Source organism: Nothobranchius furzeri, chromosome 14, assembly GCF_043380555.1.
Source record: "Nothobranchius furzeri strain GRZ-AD chromosome 14, NfurGRZ-RIMD1, whole genome shotgun sequence".
Lineage (NCBI taxonomy): Eukaryota > Metazoa > Chordata > Actinopteri > Cyprinodontiformes > Nothobranchiidae > Nothobranchius > Nothobranchius furzeri.
Genome location: NC_091754.1, coordinates 42,661,596 through 42,681,567, shown reverse-complemented (window position 1 = coordinate 42,681,567; position 19,972 = coordinate 42,661,596). Strand labels below are relative to the sequence as shown.

General features: G+C 44.3%; 2 protein-coding genes across 7 annotated transcripts in view; one reads left to right on the top strand and one right to left on the bottom strand.

Annotated features, from left to right (window-relative positions):
- Window positions 1-388: 388 nt before the first annotated feature.
- Window positions 389-9,184, bottom strand: LOC107396068 (cytosolic 5'-nucleotidase 1A; the record flags this gene model as incomplete). Its single annotated transcript, XM_054734163.1, has 6 exons — window positions 389-855; window positions 939-1,069; window positions 3,355-3,477; window positions 3,549-3,684; window positions 3,760-3,876; window positions 9,107-9,184. Coding segments are annotated over 6 exons (831 nt in total), but the record flags the coding sequence as incomplete, so codon positions are not given.
- LOC107396067 (GRAM domain-containing protein 4) overlaps window positions 9,167-19,972 on the top strand; it is a 46,170-nt gene continuing 35,364 nt past the window's right edge. For 5 of the 6 annotated variants that reach the window (XM_054734152.2, XM_054734154.2, XM_054734156.2 and 2 more), the window contains exons 1-3: window positions 9,167-9,465; window positions 18,736-18,968; window positions 19,053-19,158. In XM_054734152.2, coding sequence (XP_054590127.1) covers window positions 18,777-18,968; window positions 19,053-19,158 — 298 coding nt within the window. In that variant the 5' untranslated portion in view covers window positions 9,167-9,465; window positions 18,736-18,776. Of the gene's footprint in view, window positions 9,466-9,568; window positions 9,672-18,735; window positions 18,969-19,052; window positions 19,159-19,972 lie in introns of all 6 variants that reach the window. The other variant, XM_054734153.2, reaches the window with a different exon arrangement.

The following is a 19,972-nucleotide window of genomic DNA, read 5'->3' as shown; positions in this document are numbered from 1 at the left end:
GTCTTATATTATAAGTAGCAATAAACAAATGTTTATTTAATGATTATCTTTAATTATAAAATCTTCTTTCTTCTGTGAATCTAGGAGTTCATTTAATGAGTTCCTCTGTAGAGGGACCTTGGTAGGAGAGAATGTTATTGTTTGATTTTATTATCTCTTTCAGGGCGTCAGGCTTTCAGTCTCCTATGAGGGAAAATATTGTAGGTTGGAGTCGTAGCCAGGGCAAAATGTCCTGGCTGTGGACTTGACCTGTGGGTCTCAAAATCAGGCCATTTCGTGACGTTACAGCTACATCATGTCCATCCATCCAGGGCTGGGTCGTGGGGGCAGCAGCCTAGGCTACATTATGTTTCAGTACCAAATAAATGAATTTAGAACTGGTCAAAAATCTGTTTTTTTGCTTTTTATTTTAAAACACCCGAAGCACATCAGAAAAGTGAGAAATCGAACCGAAACAAGCCTCTGACTGGGGGGAGCAGGTAGACTCAGACGGGACCCTTCTCGTGTTCTTGCATCACATTGAAAGAAAAGGAAAAGCTACCAGAAACATTACGGTTACAGTAATTTCATGAGTTTTACGAAGGCAGACAACGTTGTTTTTGTGAAGCATCAGTCCTCCAGTCCACTGATGTCCTCACTGAGCAGGAAGTGAGGTCGGAGCAGAGACATGATGGGGCTGCGTGGGGCTCCGGCTAGGCAATATGCCTCATCCACGCTGACACCGATGGACCGTAAGGCCTTCAGGGCATCACAGCAGCTTTCCTTGCTGCCGCGTGACATCACAAGTGTGAAGCAGAGAGGGCTGTGAAACATCCCGAACTTCTGCCGCATGGTCCCCAGCTGGGCCGCAAGCCTCTATGGACAAAATATGAGCCCCTAACATAAACATGGAAATGCAGCGTGACCCCTAAGAGACAGGGAAAAGTTCAAGTTGGTACCTGAGCAGCTTGCCTGCTGGCTGGTGGTGGACCAGGATTAGGTGGGATGACAGCGTTCTCACAGAACAAAACTCTGAGCTGGTCTGATGAACAGGATCTGGAGGACTCATCCAGCAGTGCTGAGGGAACACCTGGAACAGCAGCAGGTGAGAGGATGCATACCAGATTAGATTTAACTAGAAAACCTCAAGGGAATGTAAATGATAAAGGTCCACGAAGCAAGAATGACATCCTGTGGTCAAAGGTGGGTACTGCAGTCTCTGTATCAAAACTAGAAGAAGAAGAAAATATCATTTCTATAGCGCCTCTCAAGATAAAAATCACGAGCGCTTCACAAAAACAAAACATGTAAAAATATAAAAAATAATTTAGAAAATGGTTTAAAAAACATTTTAAATGAGCAAAAAATAGACAATTGTGATAAAAAGTGTTAAGAGAGAGAGTGAATAGGAAAGAGGGAAATCAGTGGATCCTGAGGAAGGTGGAATAAGTGGGGAGAGCAGAATAAAGAGAGAGTGGTGAAGAAGGTCATACAAAAGCCAGCTTGAACAGGTGAGTCTTCAGCTGCTTTTTAAAGGAGACCACTGAGTCCACTGATCTCAGGCTCAGGGGGAGAGAGGTCCAGAGTCTGGGGGCCACAGCAGCAAATGATCTGTCACCTTTGGTCTTTAGCCTGGTGCTGCACAACCAGTAGGCTTTGGTCACTGGACCTCAGGGACCTGCTGGGGGTGTAGGGACTAAGAAGATCACCAATGTATGATGGTGCTTGTCCATGTAAGGCCCTATAGACCAGAACCAGGATCTTGAAATGAACCCTGAAGTTGACTGGTTACCCGGATGCAAACGTTAACTTTCACGGGGTCTATAAGTAGTATAATGTTGATATGATAGCTGTGATTGTCCATAAATTATGTCAAACTGCGTCAAGTCTAGACTAAAGCAGCAGCTGGGATCGGTTGGATTAAGAAGACAGAGCAACGTGGGTTATTCGGACCTGGTTTGGGTTTAAGGAGTCGGACGTTGAGCAGGAAAACGTCCTGAGTATGCTGGGTCAGAGCTAAGCGGTATCTGCACTAGCAGCTTTTAACGCTAATTCCCTTAAATGCTGAATGTTTTTTAACACATAATGAACACACCAAACTTGTTGGACATCTTCTGTGATTTAGTTTGAACAAAATTCCCTCTGCAGCTTCAGCTGTTTCTCACATTTCCTCATGAAGCACAAGCCTGAAACAGGTCCGGGCTGCAAGTGAGCAGCAGCGGTCAGACCCGCGGATTGGCTGATCCAGAGAAAAGGAATAAACCACCAACTCTATTTTAGTATTGTTGACAAGATGTTTCACTAAAATTTTACTAAACTCTGAAAAATGTTCATTCCAGTTTGGACCTCTCCGTGCGTTTCTTTGCCTGACGTTAGATTTCACTGATGTGTTATGTTTAAACACAACTACTGTAAACATTAAACGTCTGCAGGACTAAAACCTTGACTTTCACTAGCGATAGTATTTTAAGACTTCTATACTAATGTAAAGATGCAACACCTGGTATTCTCACATACGTGCCATAGGCAGAGCTCAGTCCTGAGGCAGAATCTACCCTTTCTCTGTCGCAGCTCTGGTGTTAAGCCCACCCAACAAACAGCGCTGTGATTGGTTTGGTCCAACGGTAGACCTGCTGAGGGTGCAGTGGGGGTGGCTAGACCTGCAGAGCTACATCTTTTGCTACAGTTGGTCCAGATTTCCATGCTACAGCCTGGGGAACACAGTCAGATGCACCGCACCACGTCACGCCCACGCCATCATTTTAAAAAGAGGCCATTATAGTTACGGAGAGTGGTTACACGGGGAGCGCAACGCGTCGTCTGTGCCACGGCGCTGCTATTTCGAGTGCGGCTGTTTACGACATTGTGGAGTAATTTACAACAGACATTACGACGCGGAACGGCTCTACGGCACAAACCCAGCCGCCAAAACACGGACGAGGAGCTCATAAATGCTACTTGATCACAGTATTGATGACTTTAAAGGACTGTCGATCTCAAAAGTCTAATAAACTGCGGACTTACCCATTTTTAATGAATTAGTCTCACAAAACACGACGTCAAGTCTGATCACGTATAATCTAAAGAGTCACTTTCCACTTCCTGTCCTAAAATCCCGCATCATGTAGTGACTATCTCGCAATTCTCCAAGAAGCGTTCGCGGCACAGTGAGTCCTGTGTGACCATTTGACTTCCCCAAACCGCGGTGCTTCCGTGGCGCAGCGCCTCTATCTTCTGTGTGCCCCACGCTTTACGACTTGTTCCAACATCTCGTAAACTGGATTCAAGGGCCTAACAGTTTGGAGTTGTAGATGTATCTAAGCAAGTGTGTGCCTCCAGCTGCAACATAAAAGAGAAGAAAAAACACCTCCTGACCTTGCTGCGTTGCCTGGAGTGATTCATTTTCATCTGTCGTGAGAAATAACTGAACGTTTTGTTTTAGCAGGCTCTCGTTGAAGTCCTCCTCACTTGAAAAACAGAATCTACCAACTTCAAGACCTGCAACAGAGCAGCAGTGACCTCAGGATGGGAAGAGAACAGCCGGTTGTGAACAGCTGGAGTCAGACTACCGTGATGTCTGGTGCTGTTCGTGATACGAGAACTCTGCTGCTGCTGTCGGCTGCTGGTGGTGATCAGGACCACGTCAAACAGCAGAGACGCAGCTGAATTGTCCTCCAGCAGACGTGCATTCACCCTCTGCAGCGCCTGAAGTAAACATGGGAGACATTAATATCGAATTACTGTCTGCATAGCTTGACTGCTAACAGCATTAATTCTGACCTGCAGTAGTGGAAAAGCCACACCTGCACCATAAACATCACCACCGTCATCACCAGCTTCTGAGTCGAAAACCGCACGGGAAGTTATCGCCACAACCACCGCATGGCCCTGATGCTTCTGCAGGGGAGAAGCAAAACCAGTGGTTAGTTTTTGTAACGCACCTCAAAGTCAGACCTTACGGGGACCTCCTCTGGCTAATGCCCTGGACGGGAGATGGAGAATCTTCACAGTCACATGTGATGAGAAGGAGAGCCGTGGCAGAGTGGGTACAAGGTTGGTGGTGCGATCCCGGCTTCCCCACCCTTGTCATTGGAAGACCCGTTTTTTTAAAAGCACAGCTGCCCTCCTGGTGGAGGTTAAGTCTGAAGTGCCTCTTTTTTTCCCTCCACCTGAACCAACCCTCATGTAGCCCTCTTATCTCTATTAAGGTAGCGCGACTCAGGGTTGCGAATGACCACAGTCACCAATTCTTGTCATGTGTCTTGCCCATGTATGTCTGATCTCAGAATTGTGTGCACTGAAACTCTAATTTCCCTCTGGGATTAATAAAGTATCTTTGGTTTGATTGATTGAAATGGGAAGGGGAATGTCTGGACGACTAGAAAAGCATTCTTTAAGTACAATACATGTGTAACTGTAATTATGTACAGCACACGTGTAACTGTAATTATGTACAGCACACGTGTAACTGTAAATATGCACAGCACACGTGTAACTGTAATTAAGTACAGCACACGTGTAACTGTAATTATGTACAGCACACGTGTAACTGTAATTATGTACAGCACACGTGTAACTGTAAATATGCACAGCACACGTGTAACTGTAATTAAGTACAGCACACGTGTAACTGTAATTATGTACAGCACACGTGTAACTGTAATTATATACAGCACATTTGTAACTGTAATTAAGTACAGCGCATTAATTGTAATTAAGTACAGCGCATTTATAACTGTAATTAAGTACAGCGCATTAATTGTAATTAAGTACAGCGCATTTATAACTGTAATTAAGTACAGCGCATTTATAACTGTAATTAAGGACAGCGCATTTATAACTGTAATTAAGGACAGCGCATGTATAACTGTAATTAAGGACAGCGCATTTATAACTGTAATTAAGGACAGCGCATGTATAACTGTAATTAAGGACAGCGCATGTATAACTGTAATTAAGGACAGCGCATTTATAACTGTAATTAAGGACAGCGCATTTATAACTGTAATTAAGGACAGCGCATGTATAACTGTAATTAAGGACAGCGCATGTATAACTGTAATTAAGGACAGCGCATTTATAACTGTAATTAAGGACAGCGCATGTATAACTGTAATTAAGGACAGCGCATGTATAACTCCAATTAAGGACAGCGCATTTATAACTGTAATTAAGGACAGCGCATTTATAACTGTAATTAAGGACAGCGCATGTATAACTGTAATTAAGGACAGCGCATTTATAACTGTAATTAAGGACAGCGCATGTATAACTGTAATTAAGGACAGCGCATTTATAACTGTAATTAAGGACAGCGCATTTATAACTGTAATTAAGGACAGCGCATGTATAACTGTAATTAAGGACAGCGCATGTATAACTCCAATTAAGGACAGCGCATTTATAACTGTAATTAAGTACAGTGCATGTATAACTGTAATTAAGGACAGCGCATTTATAACTGTAATTAAGGACAGCGCATTTATAACTGTAATTAAGGACAGCGCATATATAACTGTAATTAAGTACAGCGCATATATAACTAATTAAGTACAGCACATTTATAACCGTAATTAAGTACAGCGCATTTGTAACTGTATTTAAGTACAGCACATTTGTAACTGTAATTTTAGACCAGTGCATTTGTAACTGTATTTAAGTACAGTGCATTCATAACTGTAATTAAGGACAGCGCATGTATAACTGTAATTAAGTACAGCGCATTTATAACTGTAATAAAGTACAGCGCATTTATAACAGTAATTAAGTACAGCACATTTAAAACTAAAAATACAGCGCATTTATAACTGTAATTAAGTACAGTGCATGTATAACTGTAATTAAGGACAGCGCATTTATAACTGTAATTAAGTACAGCGCATTTGTATCTGTAATTAAGTACAGCGCATTTATAAGTAATAAAATACAGCGCATTTATAACTGTAATTAAGTACAGCGCATTTATAACTGTAATTAAGGACAGTGCATGTATAACTGTAATTAAGTACAGCGCATTTGTAACTGTAAATAAGTACAGCACATTTATAACTGTAAGTACAGCTCATTTATAACTGTAATTAAGTACTGTGCATTTATAACTGTAATTAAGTACAGCTCATTTATAACTGTAATAAAGTACTGTGCATTTTTAACTGTAATTAAGTAAAGTGCATTTATAACTGTAATTAAGTAAAGTGCATTTATAACAGTAATTAAGTACAGCACATTTAAAACTAAAAATACAGCGCATTTATAACTGTAATTAAGTACAGTGCATGTATAACTGTAATTAAGGACAGCGCATTTATAACTGTAATTAAGTACAGCGCATTTGTATCTGTAATTAAGTACAGCGCATTTATAAGTAATAAAATACAGCGCATTTATAACTGTAATTAAGGACAGCGCATTTATAACTGTAATTAAGGACAGTGCATGTATAACTGTAATTAAGTACAGCGCATTTGTAACTGTAAATAAGTACAGCGCATTTGTATCTGTAATTAAGTACAGCACATTTATAACTGTAAGTACAGCTCATTTATAACTGTAATTAAGTACTGTGCATTTATAACTGTAATTAAGTACAGCTCATTTATAACTGTAATAAAGTACTGTGCATTTTTAACTGTAATTAAGTAAAGTGCATTTATAACTGTAATTAAGTACGGCACATTTATAACTGTAAGTACAGCTCATTTATAACTGTAAGTACAGCTCATTTATAACTGTAATTAAGTACTGTGCATTTATAACTGTAATGAAGTACAGTACATTCATAACTGTAATTAAGAAACTAAAGTAAAATTCAAAATTAAAAAAGGGTGGAAAGACGTTTCCTGGCAGAAATGTAAAGGAGGTTTGCCAAACAGGGCGCATGCGGCACAGCCCCGACCTCTGGACTGAAACTACTCTTTAAGCCTTAATATAACACGTGTAACATGTGTCGTGGTGAAGAGAGAGCTGAGTCAGAAGGCAAAGCTCTCAATTTAGCGGTCGATCTACATTCCTACCCTCACCTATGGTCATGAGCTTTGGGTCGTGAGAGAGAAAGAGATTGCAGATACAAGCAGCCGAAATTATTTTTCTTCGCAGGGTGGCTGGGTCCTCGAGGTCTAGGTCACTCGGGCATCTGGTCAGGATGCCTCCTGGACGCCTCCCTGGTGAGAAGACACAAGGGAAGTCCCAGAACACGCTGGAGGGACCTTGTCTCTTGGCTGGCCAGGGAACGCCTTGGGATTCCCTCGGAAGAGCTGGCCCAAGTAGCTTGGGAAGGGGAAGTCTTGGCGTCTCGACCTAGGCTGCTGCCCCCGCGACCCGAGTACGGATAAGCAGCTGAAGATGGACGGATGGATGAACCACTAGGGGTCGCCCTAATTGGGTTTGGCTGTAGGTTGGAGTGCCATTAGCAGCGCTGGGTGCACCTGTGCCCGGTGTGCCTCTGCCCCTTTAAAAGCCTGCTGCTGTCTGTTCACTGGCTGGCTCCTCTGTGCAGTGGGGATTCACCCACCCATCTCGGCTCATGTGGTTTTGTTTCTGCTTCCTCAGGTTCATTCCTACAGGTTCATTCATGCAGGCACGCATGACGGATTTAGTGACTGGACATGGTTTAGTTTAAATAAACACTTTAGTTTACACTACCACCTTCAGTTGTCTCCCAGTGTTTGAGGCAGACCATGAGCAAGTCTGAACAAGCGGCGCTGGTTGGTCAGTTCAGGACAGTTAACAGACAGTTTGTGGTACTGTTGGTTTTGTGGATGCATCTGTGAGATGATTTCTTTACACTGCAGTGGGTGTGGATTGTTTTGGAAGACAATAAAAGTGTTGTAGTGGAACTGTGCTCAGTTTCTTAATTTCAAATTCAACAATCACTAAAAATCAATATTGCAAAGCATTTTGAGATTGCACATTTTAAATTGAAACACTGGGAGGAATTGCAAACCGTTTATTCGTTAAATAATGCAATTGGATTTTTTTCTAATCCTGTTTGTAATATGAGAATAAACACTATTTGTGAATTTGAGTTTAAATATCTTTTCATTTTATAAACTGAACAAGGTTATTCCTTTTCTACATCCGTGTTCTTTCCCCTCTCATTTCCAGATCCGTCTTCAGTTGCATTTCCTAAATAGTTACGCTCTCTGTTTAGGAACTGTGTGACCCTCCTGGTCCCCCCAATGAAAACCATGTAAAACAAAGTCCAACCAATCACAGCTGTTCCTTGAACGTTACCAGCTCTCATTGGTTAGACAGCCATATTTACACCCCAACATGACATGGTCCCTGGTGAGCTCTGCAGTCACCAAAATGCACACTTTGTAACTTTGAGAGTGTAGATCATAGCCACATTCTAGCCAACACCCGTAGAATATTATCTGTTATTGATATGTGTTTTTAATTTAACAGATCTGTGACACCATCACGGGCCATGACAGGCCCTCACAAGCCACCTTGCGAGTGCCGTGCTTTCAGAGGGAGGGTTGTTCGACCAGCACCAGCAAACATTCTCTGAAGAGGCTCTGAAAACCACCGTGAGGGTATACCCCGTGCTCCACAAGGAGAAGCTCAGGACTGAACTTTCTCTGATCTATGAAGGTCCAGACTTCAGCGACTGCTGTGACTGTGGTGCACTGGCTCAGGTTCTACAGAACTGCAAGCCAGGAAACCTTCTGACTGTGGTGCTGTTGAATCTTCTCATCACCACGCCGATGACGACAGCTGAAGCTGAGGTGTTTCTCCTGGGAAGCACAGGGACAGGAACGTCTGGATGCATGGGCCATGCTTTCAGTGGACAGGGAGCTTGTCAGGAACATGCCTGATCTCAGTGAGAGGGTGATTGATCACTTCGCCTCTTTTGGCTTCAGTACAAGTGATGGGTCGTTTGGTTATATGCTGTGTTCTCCAGATGTGGAACTGTAAATAGTTGTATTGATTATATTGGCAGCTAAGATTTGATAATGACACCAGCAGCAGCATGTTAACCCTCCAACTGGCTGTGGTAGGACGCAGAGAGCAGCGCGGTCTGTGTGAATGGTTGCTGAGTAAAGGCGAAGCGCCTCACCTGCGTCATGTCGCTGTTCTGGCGCGTGGAGACCATCCTGGAGGCCCGGTGAACGTCTCTACTCACCCGCTCCAGCTGTAACGCAGCAAACACCAAACTTATCCACTCGGACGGGTTTGTTTTGCTTCCTCCCGACCTGCAGCTTCACGTTCAAGAGCGCTGCGTGATTGCGTCACTTCCTGTTAGAACCAGCCGCTCACCCCGCCCGCACCAGTATTTGACAGGTGCATAAACACCATTCGGCTTATTCCCTAAGCACCGACATTTGTTCGGCGTCTGGACCGCGGACGGACGCAGCCCTGCCGGCGGAGGAGCGCGTTGTGGTTCGGAGCGGTTCTGGCCCGGTTTGGTGGGGCTGTGAGCTCTAACAGCGGGGAGAGAAGGAGCGACAGGGGGTGAAATGTAGCCTCGTCCGCGGCTGTACGGTGAGAAACTTCACCTTCTCTTTCTGTTTGAGCACAGCTGGACATGAAGGTGTGACTGTGTGTTTCCGTTTCTGAACCCTGTGGACCGGTTGCGTCACTTCAGATCCTTCTTCAGCTCCTTCACCTGATTGGCTCGCCACTGGAGTCAGTGGGAGGAGCCTATTGGTGACTGGGAGCATCTCCGTAAACACCATCGAGCTGCAGCTGTAAGAACAAAGAAATGACTTTTCACTCTTTCATTATGTGAATAAGTGACACATTTACAGAGGAAGCATTTAACAGATGGCCATAATAAATACTAGTCATTAGTATATTGATATAAAACGTAAAATCTGTGTTTTATGTTTCTAAAAATAACAGAAAGACCCAAGAAGATGTTTTAATAATTATCTGTCTGTCTGCCTTAAACTCTCACGTTATATTTCATGTGTGAAACTCCTCTAACAGATTTCATCAAAATGTTTTTATTTTCAAGAAACTCGACACAACTTTATTATTTGCTCCATTTTAAATTCATTAACAATTGTTTACATTTGCTCTTCCTTCATCCTATCATTAAGCGTATTCTCACGCGTCTGCTCAATATTCTGCTCTAAACTTTGTGACTTTTACTATTTGGAGACGTTTGTGTGTGTTTTAGCGAGCCTTTTCACCGTGGATGCCGACTGGAGCGTTGTTTATGCCAAACCCCTCCCAAGGGTCAGCAAACAGCTACGAGAGCAGAGAGGGTCAAATAGTGAGTCTAATAGGGAGTGTAATCCTAACTAGAGAATGCATGAGACAAGGATGCATCATGAACTTGACTTAAGATGACAGACTTTTCTCTGGTAGCAGGAGCCAGCTTGTTTACATCGAACGCACCATGATCCACGTAAAACAGGTGTTGTGGGAAATTATGTTCCCCTAAAACATTCTGTTACCTTTAGGCAGTCAAGAGCAAATGTTTCCTAAATAACAGAACTTATTGTCCATTATGAGGACTACACTACCTCAAATAAAAGATGGTTAAACCGAGTCAGATTACAGAAGAGTGAACAAGAATGTTTTTACTGTCTCGTTTTATTGTTTTTAGGAGGAAATGTAGAAAAACATCACAAGCATGACATTATTACATTACACCATGTTCCCGTAAAAGTTGATCACAAATGTTGTGAAGATAGTCTGAGGAGCGATCTCCCGACACGGGTGGGTGGGACAGAATATTTCAGGGGAACACAGTTTCTTACAACACCTGACCTCCTGGCGTATGTCACCCCTCCTCCGTGTGAATCGTGGCGGCTTCTGGGTCTAACAGAGCTTCAGGACTGGCAGGTTGATAAAACAGTAATAATTAAAAATGCTTTTGTAACTGGTCCAGTAGCTATGAGTTCTGTGTGGGTTAGGCTAGAGAGATTTGAATGTGATGAGTGGGCCACCGTAGCTGTCTCTGAACTGCGTGGCGCTAATTTGAATGGATTTCACACACGAGGCCTTGAAAAAGTGAAATTACTGTTCCTTTTCAGTTCGGCATTATTACACAACTAACGCTCAGCTTTGCAAAAGTGTGAATAATAATGCTAAATGTAAAAAACGCTGAGAGTCAGTTGAAAGTTTAACCTCGGATACGGTTTCCAGCTCAAGGGTGAAGTACTAGATACTAAAGCGTGTCATTTCCTAACTAGTCCAGCTCCAAGGTTACTTCTAGGTAGTTTGTGCAAAATCAGTAACTTAGGATCACAGTTTACCAAGTTCTTTCAACTCCGTGCTTGACTAAACTCACATGTGACAACACCTACAGGGCGTGTTCCCTTTGAGAGTCACAGTGGAAAAACAGTCCAGCACACATAAAGCTGTTCTGGTGGCGTGTGGTGGTCTGAAGAGTCCTGAACCAGGCTCAGCCTGACCTGCTACTGTCCATCACTGTTGTTTGTTTGTTTAAGTTCTACACTTTTCCGTTTGCTCTGTGACTCGTCATCCTCCTGAATCGACACACGAATGGGCCAATCCCATCTCTACCTGGTCGGCCCGGCCCGGATAGCATAGCTTGCTTGCATAGCTTGGTGGCTTGCCTTTTTTCAGGATGCAACGAGACTGTTTTTCAGCCCTCTTTCTGAGGGGGTCTGCTTCAGGCTGACCAGGGCCAACACACCCACAGCTGACAGCAAATTCACACCTTCCATTAGAGCAAGCCTCTGATTGGTGGGTAGAACCAGCCCACATGGGCTTAAGGCATGCTCAATTCATTATCATTCATTATCATGCTGATTACCTCGAAGCTGAAAATGTCTCTGACTGCATTCCTTGCACACCTAAGCAAGGATGTGTGGAATCAACCGGGCCAGGCTGGGGCCGACTGGAGCCGACTGGAGCCATCCGGGCAAGGCCGAGCAGGTACAGATGGGAATGGCCCAAAACTGGAACAAGGCCGGACAGGTTATCCTCTAAATGGGTTAATCCATTCATTCCCCTTTCTGCTGCGTATCCAGGTCAAGTCCCATTCAGTAGAAACGAGACAAAACGTGTCATAACATCATTAGTTTTGGGCTTCTCGTTTACTTCCTGTGCTGCTGAAATGTGAAAATGGAGAATAAACCAGGAGACGCAGCCTGAGGACAGAGTGGCCGTTTTAGTCCATCTGAAATATCTTCACTCGATCAGCAGGTGAGCAAGCTGACCCAACCTGTAGGTGACCTCATCAGTCACACCTCCTCACACACATCGGACACATAAACTAACAGACTAATTCGGCGTGTAGAAGACAACGCCCTGCGGCCTTGTTTTGAGTTTGTGTTGCTCTGGCTGAACCAGAACAAACATCAGGAGCTGCTGAAAGGCAGATGCGTCTTCAACACACAGATGGATGTAATTAAACTCTCCAGCTACTGGACACTCAGTCAAATGACTTCAGCTTACACATGAGTAGCTGCGACGCGGCCATTTTATACACAGAGTGTAAGCTTTGGCGAAGTCGTAGCTAAAAGTCATTTCCAGCTCAGGTTAACCTCCACCCCTACCTGTTGATAGGATACTTTAGGGACCAGGAAGCAGAATGATGTTACACACCTGAGCTGTTTTCTGACTACAGCCCTGAATCTAAACATTTGAAGCTTGTACTTTAGTTTGCTGTTGTTGTTAGAAAACTCCCCCATTCGGCCTGCGATGCGCAGTGGCGTGTCCAGATCTTTTAAAATGGGGTGGCCCAGCTGAGGCACAACTTTGTGCATGGGTGGCACCAATGGTTATGCTTTTTTTGTTTTACCCCCAAGCCTTTCGTGGACAATGAAAAGCCGATTTAAAGGTAAGTTAGTGTGGTGGCACCTGGGGTGGCCAATCAGATTCCGAGGGTGGCATGTGCTACCCCAGGCCACTCCCTGGACACGCCCCTGGCGATGCGTCTTGGGATATGTGAGCTGTGTGATACGTCAGACCTGTCCTTCAAACCGGGATAGAAGAGGGCTGGATTCATAGGCTGCATATGAAGGGGTGCACAAGTTTGGACAGCCGTCGTTGCGGCACTTTGACGTGATCGGCCTTTAAATCCGGCCGACGAGGGTGCCGCCCCTGAATGAGACCTTCCAGCTAGATGCTGAGCAGAACAGTCATGTGGTCGTGGTTGGTTTTAACTGATGAGCCGGCGTAAACCAGCCACACGCTAACATGCCACGGCAGCTTATTAGCAGTGTTGGACAAGTTACTTCTAAACTGTAATGCATTATTTATTACTTGTTACCCTCATTTTAAAGTAATTCATTACAATATTACTCATTTTAAAATGTATGAGATTACACTACTTTTACATTACTTTAAGTTTCTTTCACCAAAACAACTTGAGTATGAATCTTGTCATGTGACGCTCGGTGAACTGGTGACACATCCAGTGGAAGGTGATGTGTCTGAGCTAGTTTTGCTGTTAAAACAGATATAATAACAGTTGTTTATTAAATAAACACAACAACAAGCTGTGCTCTCAGCACACTGCCAACTTATAGGGCCATCTGAGCAGGGAGTTAGGTGGTGGGGGCTCCAAGCCTATTTAACCTTGGCCCCCAAATGCCTTGATACGGCCCTGGACTGACTTTTGAGGGTGATCTGATTCTATCACATGTGTAAATATTAAATGCTTATATGTTATTGCTTTTCACTGGTAAAAATGTGTATTTTAGATAAATCTACCTACTTTTTTTTTCTTTTCACACACTTAGTTTGGTTTTCTTGATTGTATTTGAATAATTTCTGGCCCTTTCTCTCTCTAACCTTCCTGCATGCTCTTCCAGAAGAACAGTTTCCTAGATTCCTACTTTCTAACTAATCAGCCAGTGGGATCTTAACATGCGCTGCGCTCCAGCAGCAATGAGGTGAAAGCACCTGGCCACAGATTATGAACTCAGCTGAGGCAAAGCACGTCAGAAAAGTACAGAAAGTACCAGAGAACACGGGCTGATATGAACGAGTGAATTGTTTTGTTTTGGTGGAGCGACTTTTGTGAACGTTACAGTTGTCGCGCGCAGGACGCAGGTCGAGTATTTGAGCCGTTACCACTGCGTCCTCTCTAAAATGCCCGCAAAGCTGAATCCATAAATGATGTCATATATGTAGATACTGGATCTTTTTTCAGGCTTCTCGCAATTTAAGTTTTTACGAAACCCACATCTTGATTCTGGGTGTAAAACCGCGTTACTGACAGCTGAGTAAATATCATCATTTTCTTTCCCTGTAATGCCTTACATTACCATGTTACAGCAAAAAGCAGTGCTTTACAGCAATGTACACTGATTATGGAACATTCAGCCTTTAGAGCTGAGTGAAAAGTCACCAGCTGTCCCTTTAAGGGTTCAGTGGACCATTTAAACGGTTTACAAAGGAAACATGCAGCTGATCACCTTCAAGCAAACCAAAGAGCAGCAGTTGTGACAGCTCTGCTGTTTGTTTGGATCCACCTTTAGTTATTGTGTGTCTGGAGATATACCTGCAGCAGCTTCACAGTGAGCAGCTAAGAAGGACTTATTTTGCCAGTTAGCTAGTCGAAGCAGGGCTGGAAACCCTTCAGGTCTAATCTGACTGACAGAAGACAGCATGTCTGTTCAGTCTTGTTCAGGCACATGTGTGCAGTAGTCGGACCTGTTGGATCACCCCGCGAGGTTTAGACGCACCGCTCCTGGGAAACGTGCTACAACCTGCCATCAGACTGTGGGAACCGCCAACATTTTACTTCTTCTCAACCCTTCCATCCACGTTAAAGTTATCGGTCCTGAATGTGTTTGACATCTCAGCTCAGTTCAGGTAAAGTGTGTGGAAGTCATTCTCCACTGGATGGTTTCATACATGCATGCTGACATTGTTTGCTGCTCCAGCGCTTTCAGACCTTTTTATCATAAATTTCTACGGTTTCTGAAGCATAATTACAAGATTCTGCTGATGCAGAAGGTTCAGATTTAGTGTTGGTGCTGCTTCTGCTGGACTTCTGTAGCTCATCTTGATCGCTAGTCACTCATTTTCTTTTCCAGATCCTGACTGATGGAGCTCATTCTTCATCATAAATGTTTGGAGTTTATCAGAATTTGTAGTTTTTTGTTTGTCCTCCTGCTTTTTCAAGATGAGACACAAGTTCTCATTAGGATTAAGGTCTAGGGAGTTTCCTGGACTTGGACCCAACATGTTGGTGTTTTGAGAAAAAGAAAGAAAAGAAAGATATTTTCTACAGCCCCTCAAGGTGAAAATCATGAGGTGCTTCACAAAAACAAAAAACTTAAAATTTAAAAAAGATTTTTAAAAATGATAAAAATATGTTTAAAATGAGCAAAAATAGACAACTGTGATTAAAAAATGTTTAGAAAGAGAGAGTGAACAGGAAAGAGGGAAATCTGTGGATCCTGAGGAAGGAGGAATAGGTGGGGAGAGCAGAATAAAGAGAGAGTGGTGAAGAAGGTCACACCAAAGCCAGCCTGAACAAGTGAGTTTAAAGGAGACCACTGAGTCCACTGATCTCAGGCTCAGGGGGAGAGAGGTCAAGAGTCTGGGGGCCACAGCAGCAAATGATCTGTCACCTTTGGTCTTTAGCCTGGTGCTGCACAACCAGTAGGCTTTGATCATTGGACCTCAGGGACCTGCTGGGGGTGTAGGGACTAAGAAGATCACCAATGTAGGATGGTGCTTGTCCATGTAAGGCCCTATAGACCAGAACCAGGATCTTGAAATGAACCCTGAAGTTGATTGGCAGCCAGTGAAGCTGGAGGAGAAGCGGGGTGATGTGGGTGTGTTTGGAGGACTTGGTCAGAAGCCGAGCACAGGCATTCTGAACCACCTGTAGACGGTTCAGGGAGGTTCTGCTCAGACACGTGAAAAGAGAGTTACAGTAGTCTAAGCGTGAGGAGATGAAGGTGTGGAGAACAGTCTCAAGTTTAGAGGGGACAGAATGGGACTCAGCTTAGCAATGTTCCTGAGATGGAAGAAGGAAGAGCGAACAAGAGAACTGACATGAGAATCCAGGGTGAGAGCTGGGTCAAAGGTCACACCAAGATTCCTGATGGAAGGTTTGGTGTGAGAAGCAAGCTGACCAAGAGAGTCTCTGACTTTGGGAACCAGCTTGTCTGGGACACAGATGAGGATCTCAGTCTTATCTTCATTCAGCTGAAGAAAGCTCCCAGCCATCCAGGTTTTGATAGAGTCTAAGCAGGTATGAAACAGCTGCAGCTTAGACATCTCAAGGGGCTTAAAGGAGATGTACAGTTGGATGTCATCTACATAAAGATGGTAGGAGATTCGTTTGAAGGAGCTCAGGATGTGCTGAAGAGGAAGCAGATAGAGGAGGAAGAGCAGAGGCCCCAGCACAGAACCTTGTGGGACACCATGGGTAAGAGAGGTGGTGGAGGACCTAAACTTGGAGACGGCCACAGAAAAGGAGCGCTCTGAAAGATAAGAGGAGAACCACTCTAGAGCAGATCCTGATAGGCCTACCCAGTCTCTCAGCCTCTCCAGTAGCAGGTGATGGTCAACAGTGTCAAAGGCTGCAGTCAGGTCCAGCAGGACCAGAACAGAACAGTCCCCTGCATCACTGAGAGTCAGAAGGCCATTAGAACAAGCTCTACGAAAACCTGACTGGAAGCTATCGTAGATGTTATGTTCATCAAGAGCAGCTGTGAGTTGTTTAGCCACAACCTTTTCCAAGATCTTGGAGATGAACAGAAGTTTAGAGATAGAGAGGGGTCAAGACTCACTGGGACCGATGGACTGAAAAGCACTTTTAAACAAAGATGTTTATGTTTATGTTTTTAGCAGACACTTTTGTCCAAAGCGACTTACAAGTGATAATCGGCATGTTGCCCTTGAGGCTAACAACAACAATAAGAATAAGATGAGGGTAAGATGTGGAGGGGGCATGCAGAGGTCTTCATAGAGTTAACTAGTTTGGTTAACTCAGGCAAAGAAACAGGAGCAAAGCTATCTAGGTTGACGGGCCTGGTTGGAGTCGGGAGAGGCAGCGATAAGGCTGAAGGAGAGATGCTAGATCTAACCTTATTGACTTTGTCCACAAAGAAAGACAGAAAGTTCTCACAGTCTGTAACAGAGTGGATGGAGGCTGTAGGAGAGGCAGGAGAGACGATGCTGCTGATGGTGTTAAACAGCACCTTGGGGTTCCCTTTGCTCTGGGACACCAGGTTGGAGAAATAGGAAACCCTAGCATCTCTGACTGCAGAGTTAAAGGATGTCAGAAGATCCTTTAGGTGCAGCAGATGGACGTGGAGATGGGTTTTCTTCCACAAATGCTCAATTTTTCTGCATTGGCACTTCAGGCTGCGAAGGCTGTCATTAAACCAGGGAGTAGGGTTCACTGCAGGAACTGATCTGGTTCTGACAGGACAGATGTTGTCCAGAATGGAGAGGCAGTGCTCGTTAAACTGAGAAGTTAAGGAATCTGGGTCATTATCAGAAGAACAGGGTGGATCAAAAGCAGCAGAAATATTTCTAGCTGTGCTCTCATTAAGAAAACGAGAACTAACCATACGGCGAGCAGGAGGTGGGGATGCAGAAACTGACAAGTTAAAGAAAATGCAATGGTGACCTGAAATGTTCCTGATCACCTTAGTTCTGACTTTAGCTCTGTGGCTGTAGAAATGATAAATGACCCGCACTTGTATAGCGCCTCTCAGAGTAAGGACTCCAAAGCGCTTTACACTACAGTGTATCATTTATCCATTCACACACTGATGGTGATGAGCTACGATGTAGCCACAGCTGCCCTGGGGCACACAGACAGAGAGGAGGCTGCCGAGCACAGGTGCCACCGCTCCGTCCGACCACCTCCAGCTGGCAAGGTGGGTTAAGTGTGTTGCCCAAGGACACAACAGCAGAATTCTCTGGCTGGAGAACACATTGTTCATCACCAAACTGTTGTTGGAAGGTTGGAGGAGTTCCTCTGGGAGGATGTTTAGGTACCATTCTTCATTCATGGCTGTTCTGCGACTAAACTGTGAATGAGTCCTCTCCTTTGGCTGAGAAACACCCCACACACATGTATGGTCTCAGGATGTTTTACTGTTAGAGGGACACAGGACTGATGGGAGCTCTCCCCCGTTCTTCTCCAGATCATTTATCCAGATGCTCTAGTCTAAACAATCAGATTCATCACAGAAACATGACTTTCCTCCAGTTCCCATCAGTCCAGTTTCTGCACCTTTAGCCAAACACCATTGTGTCCCTGGGGAGTTTCTACCTGCCTGTGTTGACACCAGGCCATCCTCCAAAAGCCTTCTCACCTTGCTGCAGAAGGACTCACTTCTGCTCTAACAGCTGGGAAACTTTAGGAGAGCGTTCTGGTGCTGCTGGACGTTCTTGAGCATGCTGAACCTGTTTTCACAGATCCCAAAAACATGCATGGAAGGGACCTGGTTATAATTCACCCGATCTCTGTAGAACATTCTTGAGTTTGTGTAAACGAAGACGGTTAATATTCAAATCGTTTTCAAAGCTTTTTCCTGTTTTATTTGCTGAAGAAGCTCAGAGGCAGCAGTGATGCAGGTTTTTTCCAACAAACTGGTTGTAAGAAGTGCTACCAAGAACCTTCAGTTGTGATGTCAGAGCGGTGAACGTAGCCTGTAGGCAGAGCAGATGGTGAAACGTTTCCTTTACCCTGTGCGTTTGATCTTCTGTAGACTCGTGTTAAGAGCTGATGAAGGATTTCATGTGCTGATTGTCCACCTAGTCCAAAAAATGTTTCTGCAGCACAATGAATACAACTAATGCCAGAGAAAAGATGGTCAGTGAGAAAAGATACTGGTTTTTATATTTTGGCAGATCAAGTATCCATCATGCTCAGGTAGAAGCCAGACTCCAAGATGTCCACCATGCTGAAGCGCCTGGACAGGATCCGGTTCCGGGGACCGAGACGGGACGAGTTCCTGGATCTGGCCGACTCGCCCAACACCTCCGACACGGAGTGCAGTGAGGATGTGGTGATAAAACCTCGCATCACCGTCCGAGAGCCGGAGGAGCTGAGGGAGGAGGGCGAGCCGCAGATGGATGTCCAGGTGCAGAGCAGACTGCTTCAGTTTGGACTTGATCCATTCTGCTATCTTAATCCTAAAACTCTCCTGTCTGTTGGTGTGTTTTAGGCGGGTCCTGGATCTTTTCCCACAGCTCTCCAAGACGACCCAAAAACAGACCTAAATCATGTCAAAGGGCTGCTAGAAGTGGCTTTGTTAGAGAAGCACTTCTTTGGTGAGTCTTTATGGGACTTTTCACATTTGGAGGATTTACAAAAGTAAACAAAATGACTCGACCTGAGAAGTTTTAGATGAGCTCAAAGACAATTTGGTCATTAAAACCATTGCTGCATTTCACTAAAAGAAGAGTAAATCCTCTAAAAGCTGGGCAGGAAATGTTGATTAAACTCCACATTAGCTCCGCCCTCCAGTCATCAGGCCATCGCCTCACAGCACATCTGGGTGATCGGTCAGTGTTGGACTTTTTATGTGCCGTTCATCACTAGAGTGGTTAGTAACCAGTCTAAAAGCAGCAAAACGACAAAGAAACATTTCTTTATCATTTGTAAACAGATGACAAAACATTTTAGTTTTCAGGAGACAGAAGCTTTCTAAAGCCGTTTCTAAAATGTCAACAGGAAAAAAAAACATTGAGTTTTATTTTTAGCAGCAGAGGTTTGAGAAGTTTCTTGTTCTGTTTCCTGCAGTAGCCACAAGAGGGCGTGCTTTTAAAATGTCCCTTTTAAAGGGACTTTTTGGACTTTTGAATTTTTATGCTCGCGATTGCCCCCTCAGGCCAAAAGCGTAACGGCAGCTTCAATAGTAGGCTCGTGCACGAGGCACACATGCTGTACGTGCACACTCCTTAACGAAAATAACAGCTGAGACAGTCCCGTGTGTGTGTGGCCCGGAGGACAGAGGACAGGAGAACGCGCAGCTAATTAATTAAATAATTTGGTTCTGTACCTTTCTCTTCAGCACAGCCGACAAAGGTTTATGATGGGTCAGTCTTTCTGCAATCCAATGCCGTTCGGCAAGTCTGAAATGAA